The sequence below is a fragment of the Lytechinus variegatus genome, chromosome 9 (assembly GCF_018143015.1).
Source record: "Lytechinus variegatus isolate NC3 chromosome 9, Lvar_3.0, whole genome shotgun sequence".
NCBI classification, from domain to species: domain Eukaryota; kingdom Metazoa; phylum Echinodermata; class Echinoidea; order Temnopleuroida; family Toxopneustidae; genus Lytechinus; species Lytechinus variegatus.
Window position 1 is genome coordinate 15,699,446 of NC_054748.1, and position 21,519 is coordinate 15,720,964.

Here is a 21,519-nt window from a genome sequence, read left to right on the forward strand (position 1 = left end):
TTTTCATCTCATTTGAATAATAGGGCTGAATACAGTTATTTAACCCACTATTACGCCCCCCCCTTTTCATTAAAACATGCTTCTTCTTTCACTTAATAAAAATATATATCTTTCCTCCGCCCCCTTGACTTGAAAAACCATTGTATTGTCGATACCCCCCCCCCCTTTACCCACGTACCTAAGTGTACTTTCGGTTGATATGGTAAGAGCAGTATTGTCGGTTCGATTGTCGCATTGGAAAAGAAAATTGAAACTAGTAACCCCTTCTGCTTTGGCACGCAATTTCCACAAAAACAGATCTGGTCAAAACAGATATTTATTTAGAAAAGTAAAACATACATAGTAAAACATGTCAAGGGATATAAAAAGGGTTTGAAAAAACCCACACAAGTTCGAATCCCGATAATATTTCATTTCATTTATTTTTCCATTTCCAACAATCATTTACATTTAAAATATTTTTGTTACATACATCTTGATTTTATTTTAATCAATAAAACAAAGAAACTTATTATGTATAATAATCAAGATAACAGGTCGGAAACGGAGGAAGCTGCTAAAAAGCGAAGCTTGCAGGATGCAGCCTCCTATAACATATACGTATGAACAATGTAAACAAAACACAAATACAACATGGTAAAAATTTGAATTTAAATCTATCTGAATGAATAGTTTAAAAGAAAAAAAAAGAAAGAAATTGAAAATGAGAGAAAAAAGCAAGATCAGTGGTCTCCAGATTCTTGCTCCGATACTTACAGCGAATATAGGCCCTACGGATCAACATGAAAACGAAAAATATCATATTTCACAGTTCGTAGTGCTGAGTATTTATGAAAAATATAATGTATGGTTGATGAAGAGTTAAATAAACTAACGAGTATCTTGGAGAGACTTTTTCAACTTAAATTTAACAGAATTTAGGCTTGGGGAATCTTTGATAGTATTATCAAGAGTATTATTAAGAGTGCCCCAAAGTCGAGGGCCTTCGAAAGTGAAGATAGATTTGGCAAGAATTGTCCGGGGTAGAGGAAAATGAAATTCCTCGGAGTGACGTGTAGGGTACTTATGAATAGTTTTGTTTTTGTTGAATGAAGAATCAAAGATTGATGGTAGCATATTATTATTTGATTGATACATAAATTAACCCAAGTTATATTAACATAATGTTTTTAAATACTTTTAACATTTTATAATAATTGTAATATAATTACAATAACGTAGCATCAAGATGTAAACTTAAGTTTAACAATCGGAAATACATAAAACAATGTGAATTACCATGGGACATAGATAACATTTATAGATTTATGTAAAAAAGATTACGTTATATAAGAACAAAATTATAAATAATTTTAGTTTTTAAGTTGTGTCCAAGGGCTTGCGCAGCCAAAAAAAAGGGGGGGGGGGGCAAAGTCACCATATTGTTATTTTTAAGCGTGTTTAGAGCTCTCGGCTTATGCGGGGGGGGGGGCTGCTGTTTTTTTTTAATTTTCCACCGAAATTATATTTTCTTTGGCAGATCACCTTAAAGTATATACCAAATTTCCTTTAACTTCGGATAGATTGGCACGCAAAAATTGTGTATAAAAATTCGCTGATTGTTAAAAAGATGTAAATTATTTGCTCCTGATTAGCTTTGCTTGCTTGCAAGTTGGTAAAAGCAGCGCAATACAAAAAAATCAACCCCCTAGAAATTATTAACTTACTTTGCAGTTTGTACGCCACTATTTTAAGGATCTTAATTAACATCAAGGTACTTACAACGAAACGAAGAGGCCTCTAATCAATCAACGAGTTTCGATCTAACAAAAAGAAAGTAATACAAAAATAGAGGGCTCATTAGTTTTCGTGTGAAAACTAATGAGTCTAGTGTGTCTTATCAATATTAACAATTTGTATTAGGGATGTGCTATATGTCTCAATGGAACTATCGATGTTCATGGATATGGATGTGGGAGAAGATTAATGCTTGGTTGATACATTGAATTATGACTTTATTGAGGTCAACGATTGAGTGTACCACTCGAAAGGTACTTAATAATTCATTTCGAAATCGATACCATTATTGCATTCTATGCCATGCATATATATATATATATATATATATATATATATATTTTTTTTTTTTTCACTTGAACAAAATTCCTTGTTTTCAGGAATTTTTTCGCAGGATTTTCTGCATTTTATTGGATTGAATAAACAAAATAAGCTTACAATGCATGAACTATAATCCTAATATGGGCTAAAAACAACCAAGTAACAACTTTATAATGACATGATATAGACATAAATACGATGTAGAGGCAAAACTTAATGCAGGAAAAAGTCGGAATCAAATTACATAAGCCAACAATAAAATGCTGAAACATAGCTTAGCAAAAATGAAATAAGTAAAAGATGGGAGACGGGGTATCTCGGTATTATGGCGCCACTCCATAGAACAAAAGAGCGAAGAAACCAAGAAAGATGGATTTTTTAATTATTATTTTTTTTTTGGTGGTGGGAGTGGATGGTGACTGGACCACGAAACACTTGATCTTGTTTCCGTTTCAAATTACAATCACTAATAATCCCGAACTCTTCAGATTTATTGTATTTTTAAACCTATCCCTTCTGCAGAAGGTACGATTTCAATGTTGCTGACGCCGCCGCCAGCGTCGGAAAAGCGGGCGTTCTGCTCTGCTAAATAGCCGAGACGATTTGGGCTTACAGCTGCCACTACATTCTCTATAACTATAAATTACCATCATGACCTTTACCTGAACACTACATTTCTCATTGTAACACTACAAGCAGCACTCATTGAATCAATTACCGTTATATGTCAAAAGCGAATTTGAAATTGAAAAGCCGCACAACAACATTCATTCACAGCCCCCTCCCCCGGCCTTCGACAGCATTCATCATATGCTCATCAAATCCATAAATTTTCCCATATGCCCCCAACCATAAATGTCATATGACCGCCCCCTCTCATCCACAACTTCCATCACATGCTCCCCGCATTCACATTTCCCATATCCCTCCATCCATAAAACTCATCTTATGCCCCCATACATCCACAACACTTACTTTCATCATATGCCATGGCCCTTGGGGGTGTTTTGTGTATTATTCTCCATAGAAAGCACCCCGCGATATTCTGCAAGACGTATTATAATGTACCCAAAATGACTTTCATTTTTTTTTACTTTTAGAAATTCTCGAGACTTGATTGACCTCCATTTTGTAGTGAAAACCCTTTAAATGTTTTTTTCTTTTCAAAGTTACATCAACATCCCCATTAAAAAAAATCCCAGGGACCTGTCATACGCCCATCCCAACATCCACAACTTCATATGCCCCAACCCCACAACTTCATATGCCCCCACCCCACAACTTCATGATATGCCCCACCCCACAAATTCATGATATGCCCCCACCCCACAACTTCATGATATGCCCCCACCCCACAACTTCATGATATGCCCCCACCCCACGACTTCATATGCCCCCACCCCACAACTTCATATGCCCCCACCCCACAACTTCATGATATGCCCCCACCCCACAACTTCATGATATGCCCCCACCCCACAACTTAATGATATGCCCCCACCCCACAACTTCATGATATGCCCCCATCCCACAACTTCATATGCCCCCACCCCACAACATCATGATATGCCCCCACCCCACAACTTCATGATATGCCCCCACCCCACAACTTTCATCATATTCCCCCACATCAATACCTATCATCATTTGTCCTTGCTCACTTCCACAAATTCATCACATACATACCCCCCATCATTAATTACTATTTAGTGCTTCAAAAAGTGAAAAATTAAGTGAACGAAGGCATCATCCAGAATTTAATCCAAAACCAAGTAAACTCCCATGCATAAAAAAAAAACTTTTCAGTCACAAATGTCCCAAGTGTCTTTTTTTGTTCTTTCTTTGTGTTTTGTTTTCATAAATCTATATGAACAATGTTAAATACTACACACATCAAACTTCCTGATTTTTTTTTTAATAAGACCTTTCTAACATCGACCAATATCTTTGATGTGAAGCTTTCTCTATAATTAATCAAACAAGAAAGCAAGGCAATAAAACAAAATGACAAAAATTCTATTTCATGATTCCATTTATTTTGCACAAAAGGCCAAATACATTATTTACTATTTTTGTACAATATTTACAGCTGTACAATAGAATGGTAGAAAAAATAAATTTACATTATCATATAAATTAATAAATTAATGTACATCATATCAATCGGCTCTCTTTTTATATGTACTTGTTAAAGGATGGTGTGCTTAAACTGAAATTATATCAAAGTTTTTTGGAAGCACATATGATTGTTTTCTGATGTGATGAGCACTTTATAAAAACTGTTTAGTATTGGTATCATCAATACTGCATATAACAAGCAAAATGGGTTTTTTGTTTTTTCATATAAAGTAAATAAATCAGAAAAATATATTAGATATGAAAGACTTGAATGAATATTACCTTTTAAATAGCAAATATTTTTATTACAAAGTATATTTGAGCAAATGAATATAAGAACTTAGTCATTTCTCAGTCATTCTATAGGAATTAAAATGACCGAGAAGAATGACTTGCCACTCAATAAGTGGCATGAACCATGTTCCAGTTGAGCATCAAGTTGTGAAAAATTCATGAAAACTCCAAAGAATCCAAGAACATGCCAAAGAAAGGTTAAACGAGGTCAATAGACTTTTTTTTAAAGTGATAAACCAGGTACTTGCCATTTTTTCAATAGAAAATGATCTCCATTAGTATTTACTTTCTTTGGATGTAACTTTCCCTACGATATCATCCAAGTCAGGGAAATGCTTGACTTTACAACAATGGCTGAAATAAATAAGGTTTGAGGATGACACAATGATACAGATCACTTGGTAAAGCCATGGTGTACTTTCCTTCTGCAAGAAATTGATCCACACTGTCCTGCACCCAACCCAGGTGAGGTACATGGGTACCTGGCAGGAATTCATTCCTTGAAATGCTTGTGCGCTGTAAAAGGCTTGCCCGGCTAAAGCCAGGGTAATTCTCTCCTAGTCCCATTGGAAGGGCCTGGAGATTTTACATGTAGTGTGCTACATGTATGACCCTGGAAAGCGGGGTGCTGGGGTATTCTGGGGTGGAATTTTGGTTTGTATGCTCATTAGGCTTCGTTTACAAAATTATCTCAAAAATGAGATTCACATAATCGTTTTATTTAAGAGACGACGTTTGGAAAGAATCACCCCTATTTTCTACAAACCAGCACCCCCGAAATCGTTCCCACGCCCCTCGTTACATGAATGCGAGAACTGAAAACAAATATTATTATCATAACTTATTATTAGTTCTTCATGAAAGTCCTTGGTTTGAGAGGGGGCAGTATGGTACCCTGTCCGAGCTTCATATTGCTATTATTGAGATTCCCCTTCAACGCCCCCCTAATTGGTAACGAGGCAGAGAGGGGGTGCTGACGATCGACCCCGTGGTTCTGAGCGTTCGAGCGGAGGGCTGCCTGGGCAAAAAGCCCCTTGCGGTGGGAGCCTCTGACCTTCTGGGTGATAGCTCGGACCAGATCCCTGGCGTGCTTCAGGCTGTGAGCTGTAGGTGGAAGGGGGAGGTGGATAGAATTTGATATATAATGCCATTCGGGGGAAAGAATTCATGAAGCGGATCTCGGCAATTTCACCCTCAAAATGCTCAAGAGGCTTGGAAAAAATAAAAACAAGCCCCCATTCACTGCAATGTTAAAGCTTATCCAATGATTAATGGTACGTTCGTTTGCTTCATTACAAATTTTAAAGCAAAAAGTGCTATGATATACACATGTAAATACCTAATCCATTTTTTCTGTGAAATTGACAACAATGAACTCTTCAAATCGTCTCTCAAAACTCACATATTTCACCAGATCTATAGAGCCTGCGCCTATGGATGTTTTTAACAGAAATAGGGCACAATACAAACACGGTGGATCATCCTCATCATAAATACATGTATACTAAAACAGTTCATCTACACCACATTACATCTTGTGCATTACAATGTAGTTTGGATATATGTATATACCCACAAATAGAAATAAAGTCTCTGAAAACATGAAGAAAATTCTTACCTTTCAGCCGAGCCTTGACCTCGTCAGTAAAGAATCCACATTCTAACCACTCATCAAAGTCAATGATGCAGTCAAATGCTGTCAAACCTTGGATATTCTTATGCCTCACGTTGGCCCCTGTATATATGTAATGAAAAAATAAAATCAAACATCTTAGTCTCACATATAGTAACAAATTGTAAATGTAGAAGTAGATGTACAGTCACATAAAGAATGGGTAAATGATACTCTTTTTATCAATACTAATGTATTTCATTGTTCCTGTAATTATTCACTCCCTACATGAATATAAAGTGATAGTACTTTTCATTGAAAGTTGGACTGCAAACCAATTTGGACACTTAAAAGGAAACCAAAACCTAAGAAAAGTAGCAATCTTATTGGAAAGAGTAAAATAAGAGGAAGAATTCAAAACAAGTTTCATCAAAATCGGATATGAAATAAGCAAGTTATGGATGTTTACAAAGTCTCGTTTCACTTTCTATGGGGATCCTCAAATTGGCAAACGTACTTCAAAATAGCTGATTTTGTGGACAACTCTCAATTTGATTGGTACTCAAATTTTCAAATTGTCAAATTGTCTCCCTCTTTTTGAGATATTTCACATGATCTCATTCTGACATTGACATATGTGGTGTGAATTATATTTCCCATGACATATGTTGTATTCAGAAGGAGGCAAGATAATGCAATTTAAAAGATAATAACTTCCACAACTCGCTTATTCTATAACCGATTTTGATAAAAACAAGTTTTAGATTGCTCCTCTAATTTTTTTCTTTCCGATACTATAGATTCTCTCCTTGTATTTTGGTTTCCTTAAAAAACACGAAAATACATTACAGGAATCTTGCAATCAATGGCAAATTAAAGAGAAATTCCAGTAGTTGCAGTAAACACAGATTTCATGAGAAAGTCTGTAAAACAAGGCTTAATTGTCGGTATATCATCGAGGATCTAGATCTGGTACAGTTACATTAACTGAACTTTGTGAATCTTGAAATCTACGCTGAAAAATGTTCACACCGAAGATCCCCAACACAGATAAGCGCACGTGGGACAATGTATAATTATTGCTTAGAGCGTCGGGCCCGACGCTCTACCCGAATCCTGTGCTTATTTGCTGATTTCTCAGCAATTACACAATTTCTATCAGAACCCTTTGGCACATGCGTTTTATTTATAATACAAACAGACACTTTGGTGGTCATTTCATTGGATTCTATACGAACTCATTTTAATATCATTACCAAAACTGGCATTTACCATTAATTGCTTAATAGATTCTTTGTATTGTTATTTCTATGCATTGGTATTGATATCGTTACCAAAACTAGCAATTTACCTTTAACCTTATGGCTCCAAATCAGTCATAAGACTTTAAAATAATTGCAAATCATTCATTCTCTAATTCTTGCTTGCATTTGCTTTAAGATGTTGATATTATTTTACCTCCGTTCAATAAGACACTGGCAGCGAAGTAATTGTTGGACTGGGTAGCGAAAAAGAGAGGGGTGCAATTATCATCATTGACCGAGTCTAAGTCTGCACCGTACTCGATGAGAAGCTCCAATATATCAGTTGGTCCTGTCATCCCCGCAGCATAATGGACTGGTCTGATGGAGCAATGCACAAATGTAGAAAGGAGATGGACAGGAATGTTCCACTCTATGGTAGGGGGGTGTTTGTGAACAACTTGAAAGACTCAAGAAATATCTTGTAAATAATTGCTTACAATAATGTACATGAAAAGGCATTTATGCAAATCACACTGTAAAGCATTATCATGAATGAGAAAAAGATAAACACTGAATTAATTTAAATTATTTTCAATGAATATTTAGAAATTATATTTTAGATGGCACATTCAATTGTTTAATAACAAGCCTTCTGTGATATGACTTCTTGTCCTGGTCAGTATACATGTACTTAACTTTCATTGGCAACATATATGTATACAAGTATATATATATATATCTTCAAGTTTATATACACATAACATGATATGCATACATGTATTTCCCCAAGCATATATTATTGGGAAAGATAACTGCAATTTATCATGCATTTTACAACTAAAATTGTTATAAAAAAAGCAAACAGATTTGGTTGTTTTGCTATTCAATAAAGGTGGAGATTGGTGGCAACAGAGAAATGAAAGGAGCAGTCTTCATAAATTCATTCACACTTGGAAGTGGAACTACATGCAACGAATATTAACCAGTATTGTGATAGAATAGAGGGAAAAATATTGATGTTAACGGTGAAAAAAGAAAGACATTGTCATGCAATCTAGATAAGAAAATGAAAAGCACAGGATAGTGGGCATCCATGCAGAATTCTGTAGAAAAGAAAATATAAAGGTTAGCACAAAGTCAAGAGAGTAGCAAATTAACATGCATTGATATGTGCAGAGATGGTTCTATGTCATTTGCTCCTACTGAACATGCACTTAGAGGGTTCTACCTAACTTTTTAGAAGCACTTGCCTGGTCGGCAAGTGAATTTTTAAGTACTTGGGATATACTTGCCCAAAAATCTATTCCACTTGCCCGAAAAAAAATCCTTGAAAAAAGTTTTACCTCTTCAGAAGAAAGTTTGCGGTTTTATCAAAGCCATTGATCTTTTTCTCTCTTTTGACATGAACTAATCTACCATGTTATTGCATTTCTTTTTTCCAAAGTGATTTTATCTTGCCTGCCATGACCAAAATTAGGGTCAATATCATATCATTTCAACCCTAATTTTGGTCATTCTGTGAGAATTTTGCTTGCACAATTCGGGCAAGTAGTTTTGATCTTTACTTCAAAACACTTGCCCGACTCTACCTATTACTTGCCCCGGGCAATTGGGCAAGTGCTTATGTAGCACCCTGACTTATTAAGCCAAACATAAACGTGAGCTTTGAAACATGACCTTAAACTTATTCCTCCTCATATGATTCTGAACTATAAACACTAGATCACAAATCTAACCCTCACTTCATAATCTTCAGAAAAATAAGAGATTTTATTGAAAGAGAAAATATATTTTATACAGAGAGGGCTATGTTTAACAAAGAGGCGCAATTCATTTTTAAACTACAGAAACAAGATGAACATAAGTAAACAAAATGAGGTATAAGACTGAATTGTAATGCAAAAGATTGATTTATCAAGGTTCACAGGCCTAATTCATTCCCCATAGACTCATGTGTTAAATTGGCACTTTAAAAAATTCATAAAAAATAAGGATGAAATTTGGGGGTCGAATGTTTACTACCAGTGGATAGGATATATATCTGGCAATCCATATCTGACCAGAAAAGGGTCCCTCGACCGGCTCATTTTAAAAATAAATTGGCGTGTTTGAAGACACCTTCGGGAGGAGCAGATTCATCACCTCAAATAGCAAAATAGCCCTAATCCTTCCGCCAGTCAAAATATAGTCCAAAATTGGTGATATTTCTTCCCAATTTGGGAAAAGGAAGTTCAGTAATTACCAAAAATAGAATCAGTGTTAGATGGGCAATCATATGCATACACTTTGTCAATCAGCCACATCAAAATAAAAAAAATAGCAATGGGTTGGCTCGAATGAATATCTATGGCCTGCCACTAGTGATTAGGCCCGTGTAACCTCAAGAGCCTAAACATGCTTCCTCTGTCATACTGCACACTAGTGATGCGCACTGGATTGGCCCGAATCTGAGGAGAAACAGCAATGGAATGAAGGTCGTCTAAACGCTGATTCTGTGATATTGTGATTCATGTTTGCGATTTGAATCACGATTCAAATCATGATTCTCGCGTGAGGTCACATAAACACAGCCTATAATGGTTAAACAAGTATGTCATAATGAGCAAATCCCCCCCCCTCCAAACACATACATGGTCTAAATATACAGTAGTATTATCTTATTAGTCATTCATAAATCTTTAAAATAGGCCAAAATCATGCAAATAAAATATAGGAAGGAAAATATCAAACAAGGTGAAAAAAGAGTGAAAATTGTTCATGCACGTGCCTCAAAAACCTCTGATTCAGGAAACAAAGATGTAGGGTGAATGGAGGCACAGAGATACTAGATGATGAATTATCTTGAAATTTGGACTAACAGAAGATTAATATATTGATATGTGTTTCTTTTCATTTAACCATTTATATTTTTGTATCAAAAGATCTATAAAAATACTTCGTTCTTCTTCTTCTTCTGAATTTCAAGTAACTTCTTCTTTTAAATTTCTAGAACAAAAAGTGGATTGAACTTTAATTTGCAACTAAATGACAAAAATTCATGCATAAATCTTCAATATTGAATTTGGTTTTTTGTGTAGAACAACAAATAACCTCCGAATATGTTTTTAATGCAATACTTCTTTCATCTTTCTTCTTTACGTCTATGTCTCATATCCTTCTTCTTTTCTTGATTTCAATTGCTATCATTTCAAACAAAAACGCCATAGACTTTGAAAGAGTTTAATAGGGTATTAGTGATAATGTTCACAAAATGAATTCTTGATAATCATCATCTAGTATATTTTGATAAAAATATAGATAAAGAAAGGATAAGTGTGGCAGACCATCCTTACTCTTTACGCTTTGTGTGAAGCATCATTCCTGCTGCATAATGCAAAGGGCTACACAAAACACCAGAACAAATTTTAAAGAAAACAACCAAAAACAAAAACAAGCATTGCATAACGAAACAAAGTATAGAAATCATCAGAACAATTTAAACAATACAAAAATCACATTGAATATTCTTTTAGAAAAATGTAGTATAAAAGAGCCTGGCCCAATTACCAAACAAATAATTTGTTCACATAAAATAATAATAATAAAAATAATGATAGTAATAATAATGATAATAATAATAATAATCATCATCTTCATAATAAAAATTATACTAATAATCATAACAATAATAATAATATAAAAAAAAAAACGAGTGTGAAAGTCACATATTTGCTGATGTATAACAATCATGATTTGAATGCTGCACACACAATGATACATGTAGTTTACAAAAGCATAACCGAGAATTTAGACAAACCACATGACCTGAATTTTTTCAACAAAACATATCTCAACAACAAACTACAAGAAACTGATGTAAACTTGCTGAAATGATGGCAAAAGCTGCAATGTGCATACACCATGATATACTGTATAAATAATGCATTATTTAAAGACCATATAAAATACATGTATCAAAGCTAGGAATTAAGCTTCTACTACAATGTACATGGTGTACTTGCATATATACATGTAGTTTGCAACGCTAATATGACTTTCTTTGTCTTACTGATTTCTTTTCTTGACATGAAGGCCAACTTGGGAGTTGAAAAAGTTTGACAGAAAATTGGAACAATGGAACAATGGATGGAATTGATTTAAATCAAAGAAAAGAGCAACATGTATGCAAGTGATATTATTTAAGGGAAAGTTCACTTTAGCGATATGTTGGTTTTACTAAAAACAGACAAAAATATTTCACAAATTAATTACTTATTAATTATAATCCTATTCATCAACAGATTTTTTTTTATCAAGCTTTCGTAAATATATTTCTCTAATTTTTCTGCTTTTATTAAAACCAACTTACTGCCAGGGAGAACTTCCCCATTAAGATTGTTGCCTGATGAGGAATGGATAATAAAGCAATTTCATAAACCAAACTTGCCCAAACACACTCACATACCAACACCTACCACCGTAATACCGAGCAAAAATATGAAAATCTAATTTGTGGTCAAGTCTACCCCAGAAAAATGTTGATTTAAACAAATAGAGAAAAATCAAACTAGCAGAACGCTGAAAATTTAATCCACATCGGATAAAGAATAAGAAAATCATGGCGTTTTGAAGTTTACCATATTTTTCACAGAAAAGTAATATGCACACCTCAGTGACATGCAGACGAGTCAGTCGATGATGTCCATCACTCACTATTTCGTTTTTTATTGATTGAATTTTACAATATTTCGTTTCTACAGATTTGAAAATAAGGAACAACTTGACTGAATCATATAGTATTAATCCATGCTTATTCCACATGTTCAGGGAGGAATTAATCATTGTTTCACTTGGCAATGAGGGGAAAATCAGAATATTTCATATAATAAAATACAAAAGAAATAGTGAGTGGATGACACCATCAGTCTCCTCGTGTGCATACCAACCAGGATGTGCATATAACTGTTTTGTGAAATTAAGCGAAACTATAAACTGTCATAACATTCCTATTTTACATCCGGTTTTGATGAAATTTTCAGTGTTATGCATGTTGGATTTTTCTCTTTTCATTCAAATCAACTTTTTGTTGGGGTGGACTTGTCCTTTAGCCAAAATATATCATACTGTACATAAAAATAGGGCAATTGACCAATGTAAAAGGAAGTGCTGATTCATCCCAAACAAAGCCTGCAAATTTTTTACCAAATTCTTCCCCCGAGAGGCATTCATAACATCCTCAAACCTATATACACACAGTATAACAGAAATATCAGTCATTCTGATTCTATTACAATTCATGATCATTATCTAAAGTGATGGGTAATAAATGAGACTTACGTGTTGCCTCCGGCGTATCTTTGGTCTAGATCCGCTCCATGCTTGAAGAGAAACCGCATGATGTCCAGACGCTGCTTACTACATCAAACAAACAAAAACATCACATATTAGTGAAGAAAATAAGATTTATCTTTGTGCACACTGTCAAGTAATATATTTCAAAGCAGATCAAAAATACATGTACAGTACCTACACAAAGAAACAAGCAAATAGAACACATCAAGATGGTGAAGAAACGATAAGGTTTTCTTTTTGGAAATTGTCAAATGCCATATTCAAAGGAGATGAACGAATACATACAAATGATAAAGAAGAATTGAGCATTGAAAACTATCTCCTTTTAGAATTAGAATTGAAGGATTTTAAGGGAAATTCAGCTTGACAATAAATTTGTCATAATACAAGCAGAAGTTAGATTGGTGAAGGTTTGATGAAAATTCATCCAGAAATAAGAGATTAATGACATTTTTCACTTTTAATCTGTGATGTCATATGCAAACGGCTACCCAATCGTGTAAAAAAAAATTCCTTGCATTCCTTTCTTTCTTAACCCTTCGCATGCTGATGTTGCAATTTTGCAAATTCTTACAATCGAATTAAACAATCGTAATAATCATTTTTCTCCCCTACATTCAAATTAGATAATCAAATAAAAGGCACTAATTTTTGTATCAATGATGCAATACGGAAATCTTGAATAAAATAAAATCAACATGGAAACAATTGTCATCATTATCCCCCCAAAAAATTAATTCAGTGTGCAAAGAGTTAATGGAATAGAAGGAATACAAATATTTTGCACAGAGAATGGGATACGAGATGACATATCTGATGATCAACTCACTGGAAAAGTAAAATCACATTATTAATTGCATGAGAAAATAGCAGCCAGTATGGAGGAGCTGCTTAAAATTAAAAAATCACAACTTTGTTAATTTTTTTAAATTGATTTTCATCAAATGTTCACCAATTTTTAAAAAGTTTTTTATCAGGGTGTAACCTCACTCTTTTACGAATCAAGCGTGCTGGCAGGAGAATCCCTTTAATCAATCAAAGGGCACTAGCGCACTAAGCACCTGGTGCAAAATTGACTTTTGGTAAGGCATCAATCCTCATTATCAGGTCCATCGGAGAGGACCTTAAACCGTCAGTCCTCTGGTTGCTTGCTTACAAGCATTCACGCTTTTTTAGCAATCAGGCAAAAAATAACCACCATTTTCTGATTTTTTCCAATCCATTCAGTAATATCTCAGTCACCTTTCCCACACGGCGGCTGTACGGCAAGTCCCAAACAGCCGTTTTCATTTTTTTTTTATACCAGCTACTGTATTTACATACAGGTGATTGAATAATAACGAATAAAACAGAGGTTTTTGACTAGCCGTACAGCATTGGGGAACTGTGACTGAGGTATAGGCAACCAGTAAAGTAGTATGTCATACCTTTTAATCTGCTCTGTCAGTAACCTGTGGACAAGTATATCCTGCTCATGTTCTTTGAAGGTGAAACCTTGATCGATCAGCCACTCCCCGCACTCCAGGAAATCATTGGCCAGGGAGAGGTGAGGCAGAGACGGAGGCGACTTGGGGTCTTCCTTCTCCAGGCTCGCTCGTATGGCGCCCTCTTTGGTAGCGTCTAGGTCAAGGAGTACCTGTATGGCGTCCTTCCTCCCCTGCATGGCGCAGCAGTGGATGGCCATCAATTCCTTGTGATTGCGATGGACCAAGTTGATGTTCTCTGATAACTAAACACAAAGAATAAGAAATAAAATATAAATAACAATTATATATTGAATGGCCTCAAGGGGAACATGAAATATATTGCCCGCAACAGAATCATATTGGCCCGAGTCTTTAGGAGAGGGCAATATAATTCTTCTAAGGCCAGACTATATTTGATACACTATGACCACTATGAAGCATATCTCTGTCTACGCATCCTCAAATGCCTGAATATGAGACCAGGGAATATATTTTGTGTGGTCTTTCCATGCAAAGTCAATACGCACATAGAGCACAAGTAAAATACAAATAATATACCTATTTCTTCCCAATATTTAGAAAATGTAGGGCAATACAGTTTTGTAAATGACCAGCTCAGATGTCTGATACGGGTAATTATCAAAAATTACATTTAATAATCAATAGTTACGTTTCTTTACATTGTTATCATGACCCCGTTCATCGGATTCTGGCATGTCAGTATACACTGTAAGCACTTTCTCCACTCCCTGGGGAGCATTCCAACAAGAGTTCTAAGACTTGATTGCTAGGCACATTCCATAGGCTTTCGCATCCTACCGGATACACATTTAACACCTGGGTGATGAGTGGCTAATTGTGGATTGACGCTTTGCACAAGGCCTTGGAAGGATTTGAACACATTACCTTGTGATTGCAAGGCGAGAGTCAGAACCACTACACCACAATGCTTCCACATTATACACTGGACTTTTTTTATAGAATACACAAAGAAAAGTATACAATGATGCATGCAAATAAGTTCATTATACAATCTATCCTCACTGATAAAATATCCATGCAGCATAAAATGTATCAAATATTGAAGACCTTTCAACCAAACAAATTGCAAGAATCTTGAGTTATACCACATACGTTTATGCATGGGTTAAATTAAAAAGATTTAGATAAGGAAACCGTAGTACATGTAAAAGTGATTGTTAATCTTGTATCTAGATGAAGTATTTAGAGAGAAGGTGAGTTTCCACTGACCAGTTGTTGTATACAGTCCATCTGTGTTGGTTGTCCTCCTTCCCCATAGCACTTCACATGGAGGGGCGTGTTCCCTTCACCATCAATGGCGTTAAGCTTAGCACCATTTTCAAGCAGCAGCTTAAACAAGACAGAAATTGATATATATTCAGCATCATCAGCACAAAAAATAGGGAGGTATCAAGAGATAGATGGAGAAAAAAAGATGCCGATAAGGAGAAGGAAAGAGAATGAAGGGAAAAATAAGGAAAACAAGAGGAGGAGAAGAAAATGGAAAAGGAGGTGGATGAGGAGGATGAGGAGGAGTAGTAGGAGTAAGAGAAGGGGAGAAGAATCAAAATAATAAGAAGACGCAGAATAAGAAGAAGTAGAAGAAGACGGCGCACAAGACGACGAAGAAGAAAACGAAGAAGGAGGAGGTGGAGGAAGAAGAGGAGGAGGAGAAGCAGGAGAACGAGGAGAAGTAGTAGGAGAACTAGAAGTAGAAGGAGTAGGAGAAGGTGGAGGAGAAGAAGAAGAATCAAAATTATGATAAGAAGACAAAGAAGAAGAAAGATGAGAACGAGAAGGAGAAAAAGGAGAAGAAAAAGTATAAGAACAACAACAAGGAGAAAAAGAAAGAGAAGAGGAGCAAAAAAGAAGAGGAAGAAAAAAAAATCAGAAGAATCTGACGAAGATGGAGGACAGATGGAGGACATATTTTTTATATGCTTAACAACTGCAAGAATATTTATTAGGAGGCTGCACTCTACAAGCTCCGCTTTTTAGCAGCCTCCTCCATTTCCAACCTGATTTGTAATAATCTTGAATATAATTTTCTGTACAGGAATATTTGAAATATGTTTTGTTATTTATATATGTCAACATGTACAGAAGAAACTGTAATTGTTGAAAATGGAAATAAACAAATGAAATGAAATGAAAAAAGAAGGATAAAGAGTACCAGGAGAAGAAGAGAAAAGAAGAGATTAAAATGAAGAATAATCTCACCCTAATAGTTGGTTTATCCTTAGCTCTGTGTAGTGGTGTAGCACCTTTATAATCCCTTAGATTCACATCAACACGTTCTTTCAAGAGAACCTTGAGAACTGGAACGACACCAAAGTAGGCAGCTGTGTGGATTAGTGTGCTACCATTGATGCATCTACAAAAATAAATAAATAAAATTACAACAGCAATTATAATAAAGTATGATAATAGTAACAATAATAATGATAACAATAATATTAATGATATTAATATCAATAATAATAATAATGATAAAATCAATATTAACAATTACTTCTACTACTACTACTACTACTACTACTACTACCACTACTACTAAAACTACTACCACGGTTCGTGGTGAAATCGCAAGGTGCGATAGCGCACTGTATCTATTCCACGAACCATTCTCTCTGTCACGATGCCCACTGTAGCGTAAATAATTCACTTCAAGAAAATATAAAGATACGGGATGAAACCTGAACTTTTGAATGAAGACACCGGAAAAAGAATTTGCTTTCCTTGTAGTTGCACTTATTTCTGGTTAAAAAAAAAATTTCTTTAAATGTGTTTTCTGCCAAACTTACTTTCGCATTGAAGTGCGCAGAGAGGACGATTTGTGGTGTGTGCGACGATATTATACTTGCTCAATTTTTCGAAATATTTTGATTGAACTAAAATTTTGTTGGAGTGAATTTGACAATAGTTTTATAACACCTTAATAGCGTTATACCTGCTTCGTAGACTAGCAAACTTGCGTACTCCTGCGAAATGGTCCTCTACAAGTCGTCTCAAGAGGGCGATATCACCTCTCATCAATCGGGGAATACAGTTCTGAAGATGATCGTAATAACCTGAAATCACATCAGCAAAAATCAATAACTTGAGATGAAAACTCTAAAACCACAACAAAGATCAGGGGTCGTGTGTTTGAATCCTATCACAGCCAGGCAACGTTAGGCAAGGCATTAATCCACACTTTGCCACTCTCCACCCAGGTTTTGAATGGGTACGCACTCCCAGTAGGATGAAAAAAAAACTATTGTATTGCTTAGCAATTGATTTGGAAACTCTTCCTGCTTCCTTGGGATTGGAAGACATGCAAACATTGTGTAAGCAACCATTTAATGATTGGGGTAATGATACAATCATGTATATCTGTTCATAAGGTATACACAGGTGCCCATTCACCTTAACCCTAAAAAGATGGGGGGGCTGATTCAGCCCCCTCTCAACATTTTTCGCGATAAATCTGCCGCGCAAAATTTTTTGACCGCGTCGCTCGCTGAATTTTTACTTTCAAGTCTAGCGCAAACTTTTGAGACCAAAATTGTGAAATTACGCAACATTTCGTAAGTGCCTGTAGACCAAAAATCACTCAAAAACGTGAATTTGTGTACAAATCCAATGCAAATAGTGTTTTTAGCCAAAATTCATAAATGTATCATTATTTTTCCTTTTACAGCTTAAAATAAATTAATTTTATCTTTTTGATGGTCAAAATAAAGTCCCCAACAATTTCCATTGAAAAAACAATAAAAAACAAAAAGTTGAAATACAAAGAAATACATAAGAAATTTAGAAAACAATAGAATACATAAGAAAATAAATGTGATGTTGAAATTCTTTTATAATAAATTTAATCAGATGCCTATCTAGAGTGTGTGAAACAAAAATTAGCATTTCAAGGGCATTATTTTATTAATTAGAGCAAACTTATGATTTTACGCATAAATTAGCATAATTAATGAGACATGAGATTTTCTGCAGAATTTGATGTTATAGTTTTGTAGATAATGCCATGGGTAATGCGTGTGCCAATTTTCGTCGCGATCACACCATCGACGGCTGAGATCATAAGGGGGGGCTGAATCAGCCCCTCCCCAGTCTTCTTAGGCATCGAAATAGCCCAGTCTATTTACGGTTAAACATTGGTTGAGTGCGGCACAGTGTGGACAAATTTCTTGCTGAAGGAAATGAACAACACTCCACTTGTAAGGTGGCACGACATATGCTCCAGCGACATTTCCTCTGGTCTTGACATCTCTCAAGGCATAGGGTTAGAGTTAGGATTCAGAATAATGTAAAGATAAGGCTTAAAGGAGAATGAAACCATTGGAACAAGATAACTTGTGTGAAAACAGAAAAATCAAAGAAACAGATCGACAAAAGTCTGAGAAAAATCGGACAAATAATGAGAAAGTTGTGAGCATTTGAATATTGCGATCACTATTGCTATAGAGATAGCAAATTGGTAATGCGACAAAGATGTGTGATGTCACTTGTGAACAACTCTCCCCATTACTTTAGTATATATTTCACTTGAATTGCCTCTTTTATCATATCTATCCATAGATCATGTGTTCATTCTACATGAGGGCATGTAATACATAAATTTTAAGAATACATCATGGATAAAGAGTTTGTATCATCATAAGAAAAAGCAAAAAGAAACATTTTGAGGGTATTTTATAGTCCACCAAAGGGAAAGTTGTTCATCAGTGACATCACACATCCTTGTCGCATTGCCAATGGGAGGATATTCATAGCATTAGTGATTGCAATATTCAAATGCTCATAACTTTCTCATTATCTGTCCGATTTTTCTCAAACTTTCTTTATTCTTATTCTTTGATTTTTCTGTTTCTACACAAGCCTATTTGTTCCAAAGGTTTCATTCCTCTTTAAGGTTTATGTAGTTTTGGAGGTTAAGTTTTACATTATTCTTCAGGGCAGATTTTCTATCAGAGCAATTGTCGCCAGAGAAAATGTCATGGAAAAGTTTGAAAGGCACCAGCAAATTGTGACACTTCCACTTGATTCCAAAACTTATTTGCAAATCAGATTTATTTTATTGATAGAGGGCATGGTTTGAAATGATTTTTTTTTAAGGTATCTATCTCTCTTATGATCGAAAAAGGAAAGATCCTAAAAGAGTGAATATATCATCGGCATCTTACCTACTAACTCTGTTCTTTGTTCATCATTCTTAGAGATATCAAATGCTGTCTTTCCCAATTTGTTCTTCATCCATATATTAGCTCCCCACTCTAGCAAAAGCTGAAAGAAACAGGTGGAAAAACATGTCATGAGCAGAACTATAGAGGGCGTAAGAATGGAAAATTATTTCATATTCTATAATGAATTTTATTAAAGGCCCAATCGATTAAGTAAAAAAATAAAATAAAAAGGCGGTATGAAAATTATTTCATATTCTAAAGTCTTCTTTTATAAAAAGCACATTGGTAAAAAAAATAGTAAAAAGGAGGTATTTACTGAAAAATGGCATCTAGCAGTGCCCCCCCCCCAAAAAAAAAAAATTGTTTCCATGACCAAGAAAATAAAATAGAAAAGGAAAGAGAGAAGGGTGAAATATGATATCGTTTTCTAAATATGAAGTAAAAATCTACTACAAAATAAGAATTCTGTGTAAAAAAAGCCAAAATTTTGCTTGGTCGCTTTTCTCGCTCACAACTCACATCAATTTTACGCAATACGCCATTTGTAGCCCCTACAAAATTTTGGGCTCATCACGACACTGGGGGTGATGAACTGAAAATAACCATACCAGATGAATTAGGCAGACTTTCCACATTTGTATGGAAATACAGTCTTGAGAAAACAAACATACAATCCAATTCCAACACCTTGTCATGCTGCACTTGTAGCCTTTTTGCAAGTGAAATTTTACCCAAAATAGGAAAAATTTTATGTCGAAGAAAATATATTTTTTTTGCAAGAAGTTCAAATAATCATTAATTTGGGCTAAATCTTATTTTATATGCAAAATTTTCACTCACCTGAGCAGTATTACCATGGGCTCCCTAAAGTAAAAAGACAAAAAGAAAAAAAAAATATTATTGAAATATCAATTGGGTAACCAAGTGGACAATTGGTATGATACTATTGGCTTCAAACCCTGTAACAGTTGGATGCCCTTATCAAATAGGTAAATGTCCATGTGTATACATGTACTATACTTTCAAGCTGCAATTTTGTTGAAAATGACAATAAAATATCAACCTTTATGTGGGTTAGGATTTTCAAGTAGTTAGCATCGCACTAAATATCAAAGAAGCTGCATCTACATGTATTTCTGGAATCTGCTTTACTGGTGAAATAAAAAAGCTTGAATCAAAAAAGAAAATTCAAATGTCTTTCTAAGAAAACTGCCCAGAGTAATAGCACCCCTTATAGTGCATATAGTATCATGATACACCTAGTCAAAAAGTTTTTGATAAGCAGGCATTCATAGTGCCTGTTTAAAATTACAATAAAACAAATTTTGCAAAAATACTATAAATCATACATACACTAAAGTATTTATTAGCCTTTAAAAGACCATCACCTTTTTATGAAAGCCAGCCAACAAGATCCCCAAGCCCAATGACACTAAATATTTTCAAGGGCAGTTCCAGTTAGGCAACAACTTTTTTTCTGAATAAACGTGAGTAGAACTTACATATGAAGTCAACTGAGCCAACGAAATACCCCAGAAAATGCTTCTTTGCACCAACTTATACTTATTCACAAAAAAGAATGTTTTTAGTAACCTTGGTTTACAATTAGAAGCAAAAAATTTGAACAACAAAGCTCTTACAGGAAGACAATCAGAATTATTAACTTGCCGATTAAACACTTCTGCTGTTCTAATGCATATATTCACTTGAAAAGTTCGAACCTACAATGCTTCCTTTTCCCCTGTAATTTGCTCTGAAATGCCTTCAGCATCTCATAAAGATGGCAAGTGCAATATACAAATTCTATGTATAATCATCATAATTGTTACATAATTCAAATAAGAAATTTCTGTAATCTGTCAAAAAAGGAGAATTGTTTCTCTCCATTTTAACTAATGCAAAACCACCTAGGCTGACACTCCTATACGATTCAAGCTCTTATTATGTAAAGTAATGTTAGTAATCCCAAACAATGCTTGCAACCACCTAGAATTGAACAAAGAATTAAAAAAAAACATGTTTGAACACATACATGTAATGAAAGTTCCCGGAAAGTTCATTTTCCCCAAAGTAGAAAGACGTCCTACATATAATAATAATAATATAGGATATTTCTATTGCGCACATATCAACCTTGTTAGGTGCTCAAGGTGCTCCTA

General features: G+C 34.9%; 1 protein-coding gene across 2 annotated transcripts in view; it reads right to left on the bottom strand.

Annotated features, from left to right (window-relative positions):
• Nucleotides 1-4,111: 4,111 nt before the first annotated feature.
• The window catches only part of LOC121421175, a 49,032-nt gene continuing 31,624 nt past the window's right edge, over nucleotides 4,112-21,519 (bottom strand). Inside the window, exons 18-28 of one of the 2 annotated variants that reach the window (XM_041615834.1) lie at nucleotides 20,201-20,224; nucleotides 19,361-19,460; nucleotides 17,134-17,254; nucleotides 16,404-16,557; nucleotides 15,414-15,533; nucleotides 14,124-14,425; nucleotides 12,682-12,759; nucleotides 10,698-10,745; nucleotides 7,580-7,743; nucleotides 6,128-6,244; nucleotides 4,112-5,613 (exon numbers count right to left, since the gene is read on the bottom strand). In XM_041615834.1, the coding sequence (XP_041471768.1) occupies nucleotides 5,357-5,613; nucleotides 6,128-6,244; nucleotides 7,580-7,743; nucleotides 10,698-10,745; nucleotides 12,682-12,759; nucleotides 14,124-14,425; nucleotides 15,414-15,533; nucleotides 16,404-16,557; nucleotides 17,134-17,254; nucleotides 19,361-19,460; nucleotides 20,201-20,224 (1,485 nt within the window). In that variant the 3' untranslated portion in view covers nucleotides 4,112-5,356. The remainder of the gene's footprint in view (nucleotides 5,614-6,127; nucleotides 6,245-7,579; nucleotides 7,744-10,697; nucleotides 10,746-12,681; nucleotides 12,760-14,123; nucleotides 14,426-15,413; nucleotides 15,534-16,403; nucleotides 16,558-17,133; nucleotides 17,255-19,360; nucleotides 19,461-20,200; nucleotides 20,225-21,519) is intronic. The other variant, XM_041615835.1, reaches the window with a different exon arrangement.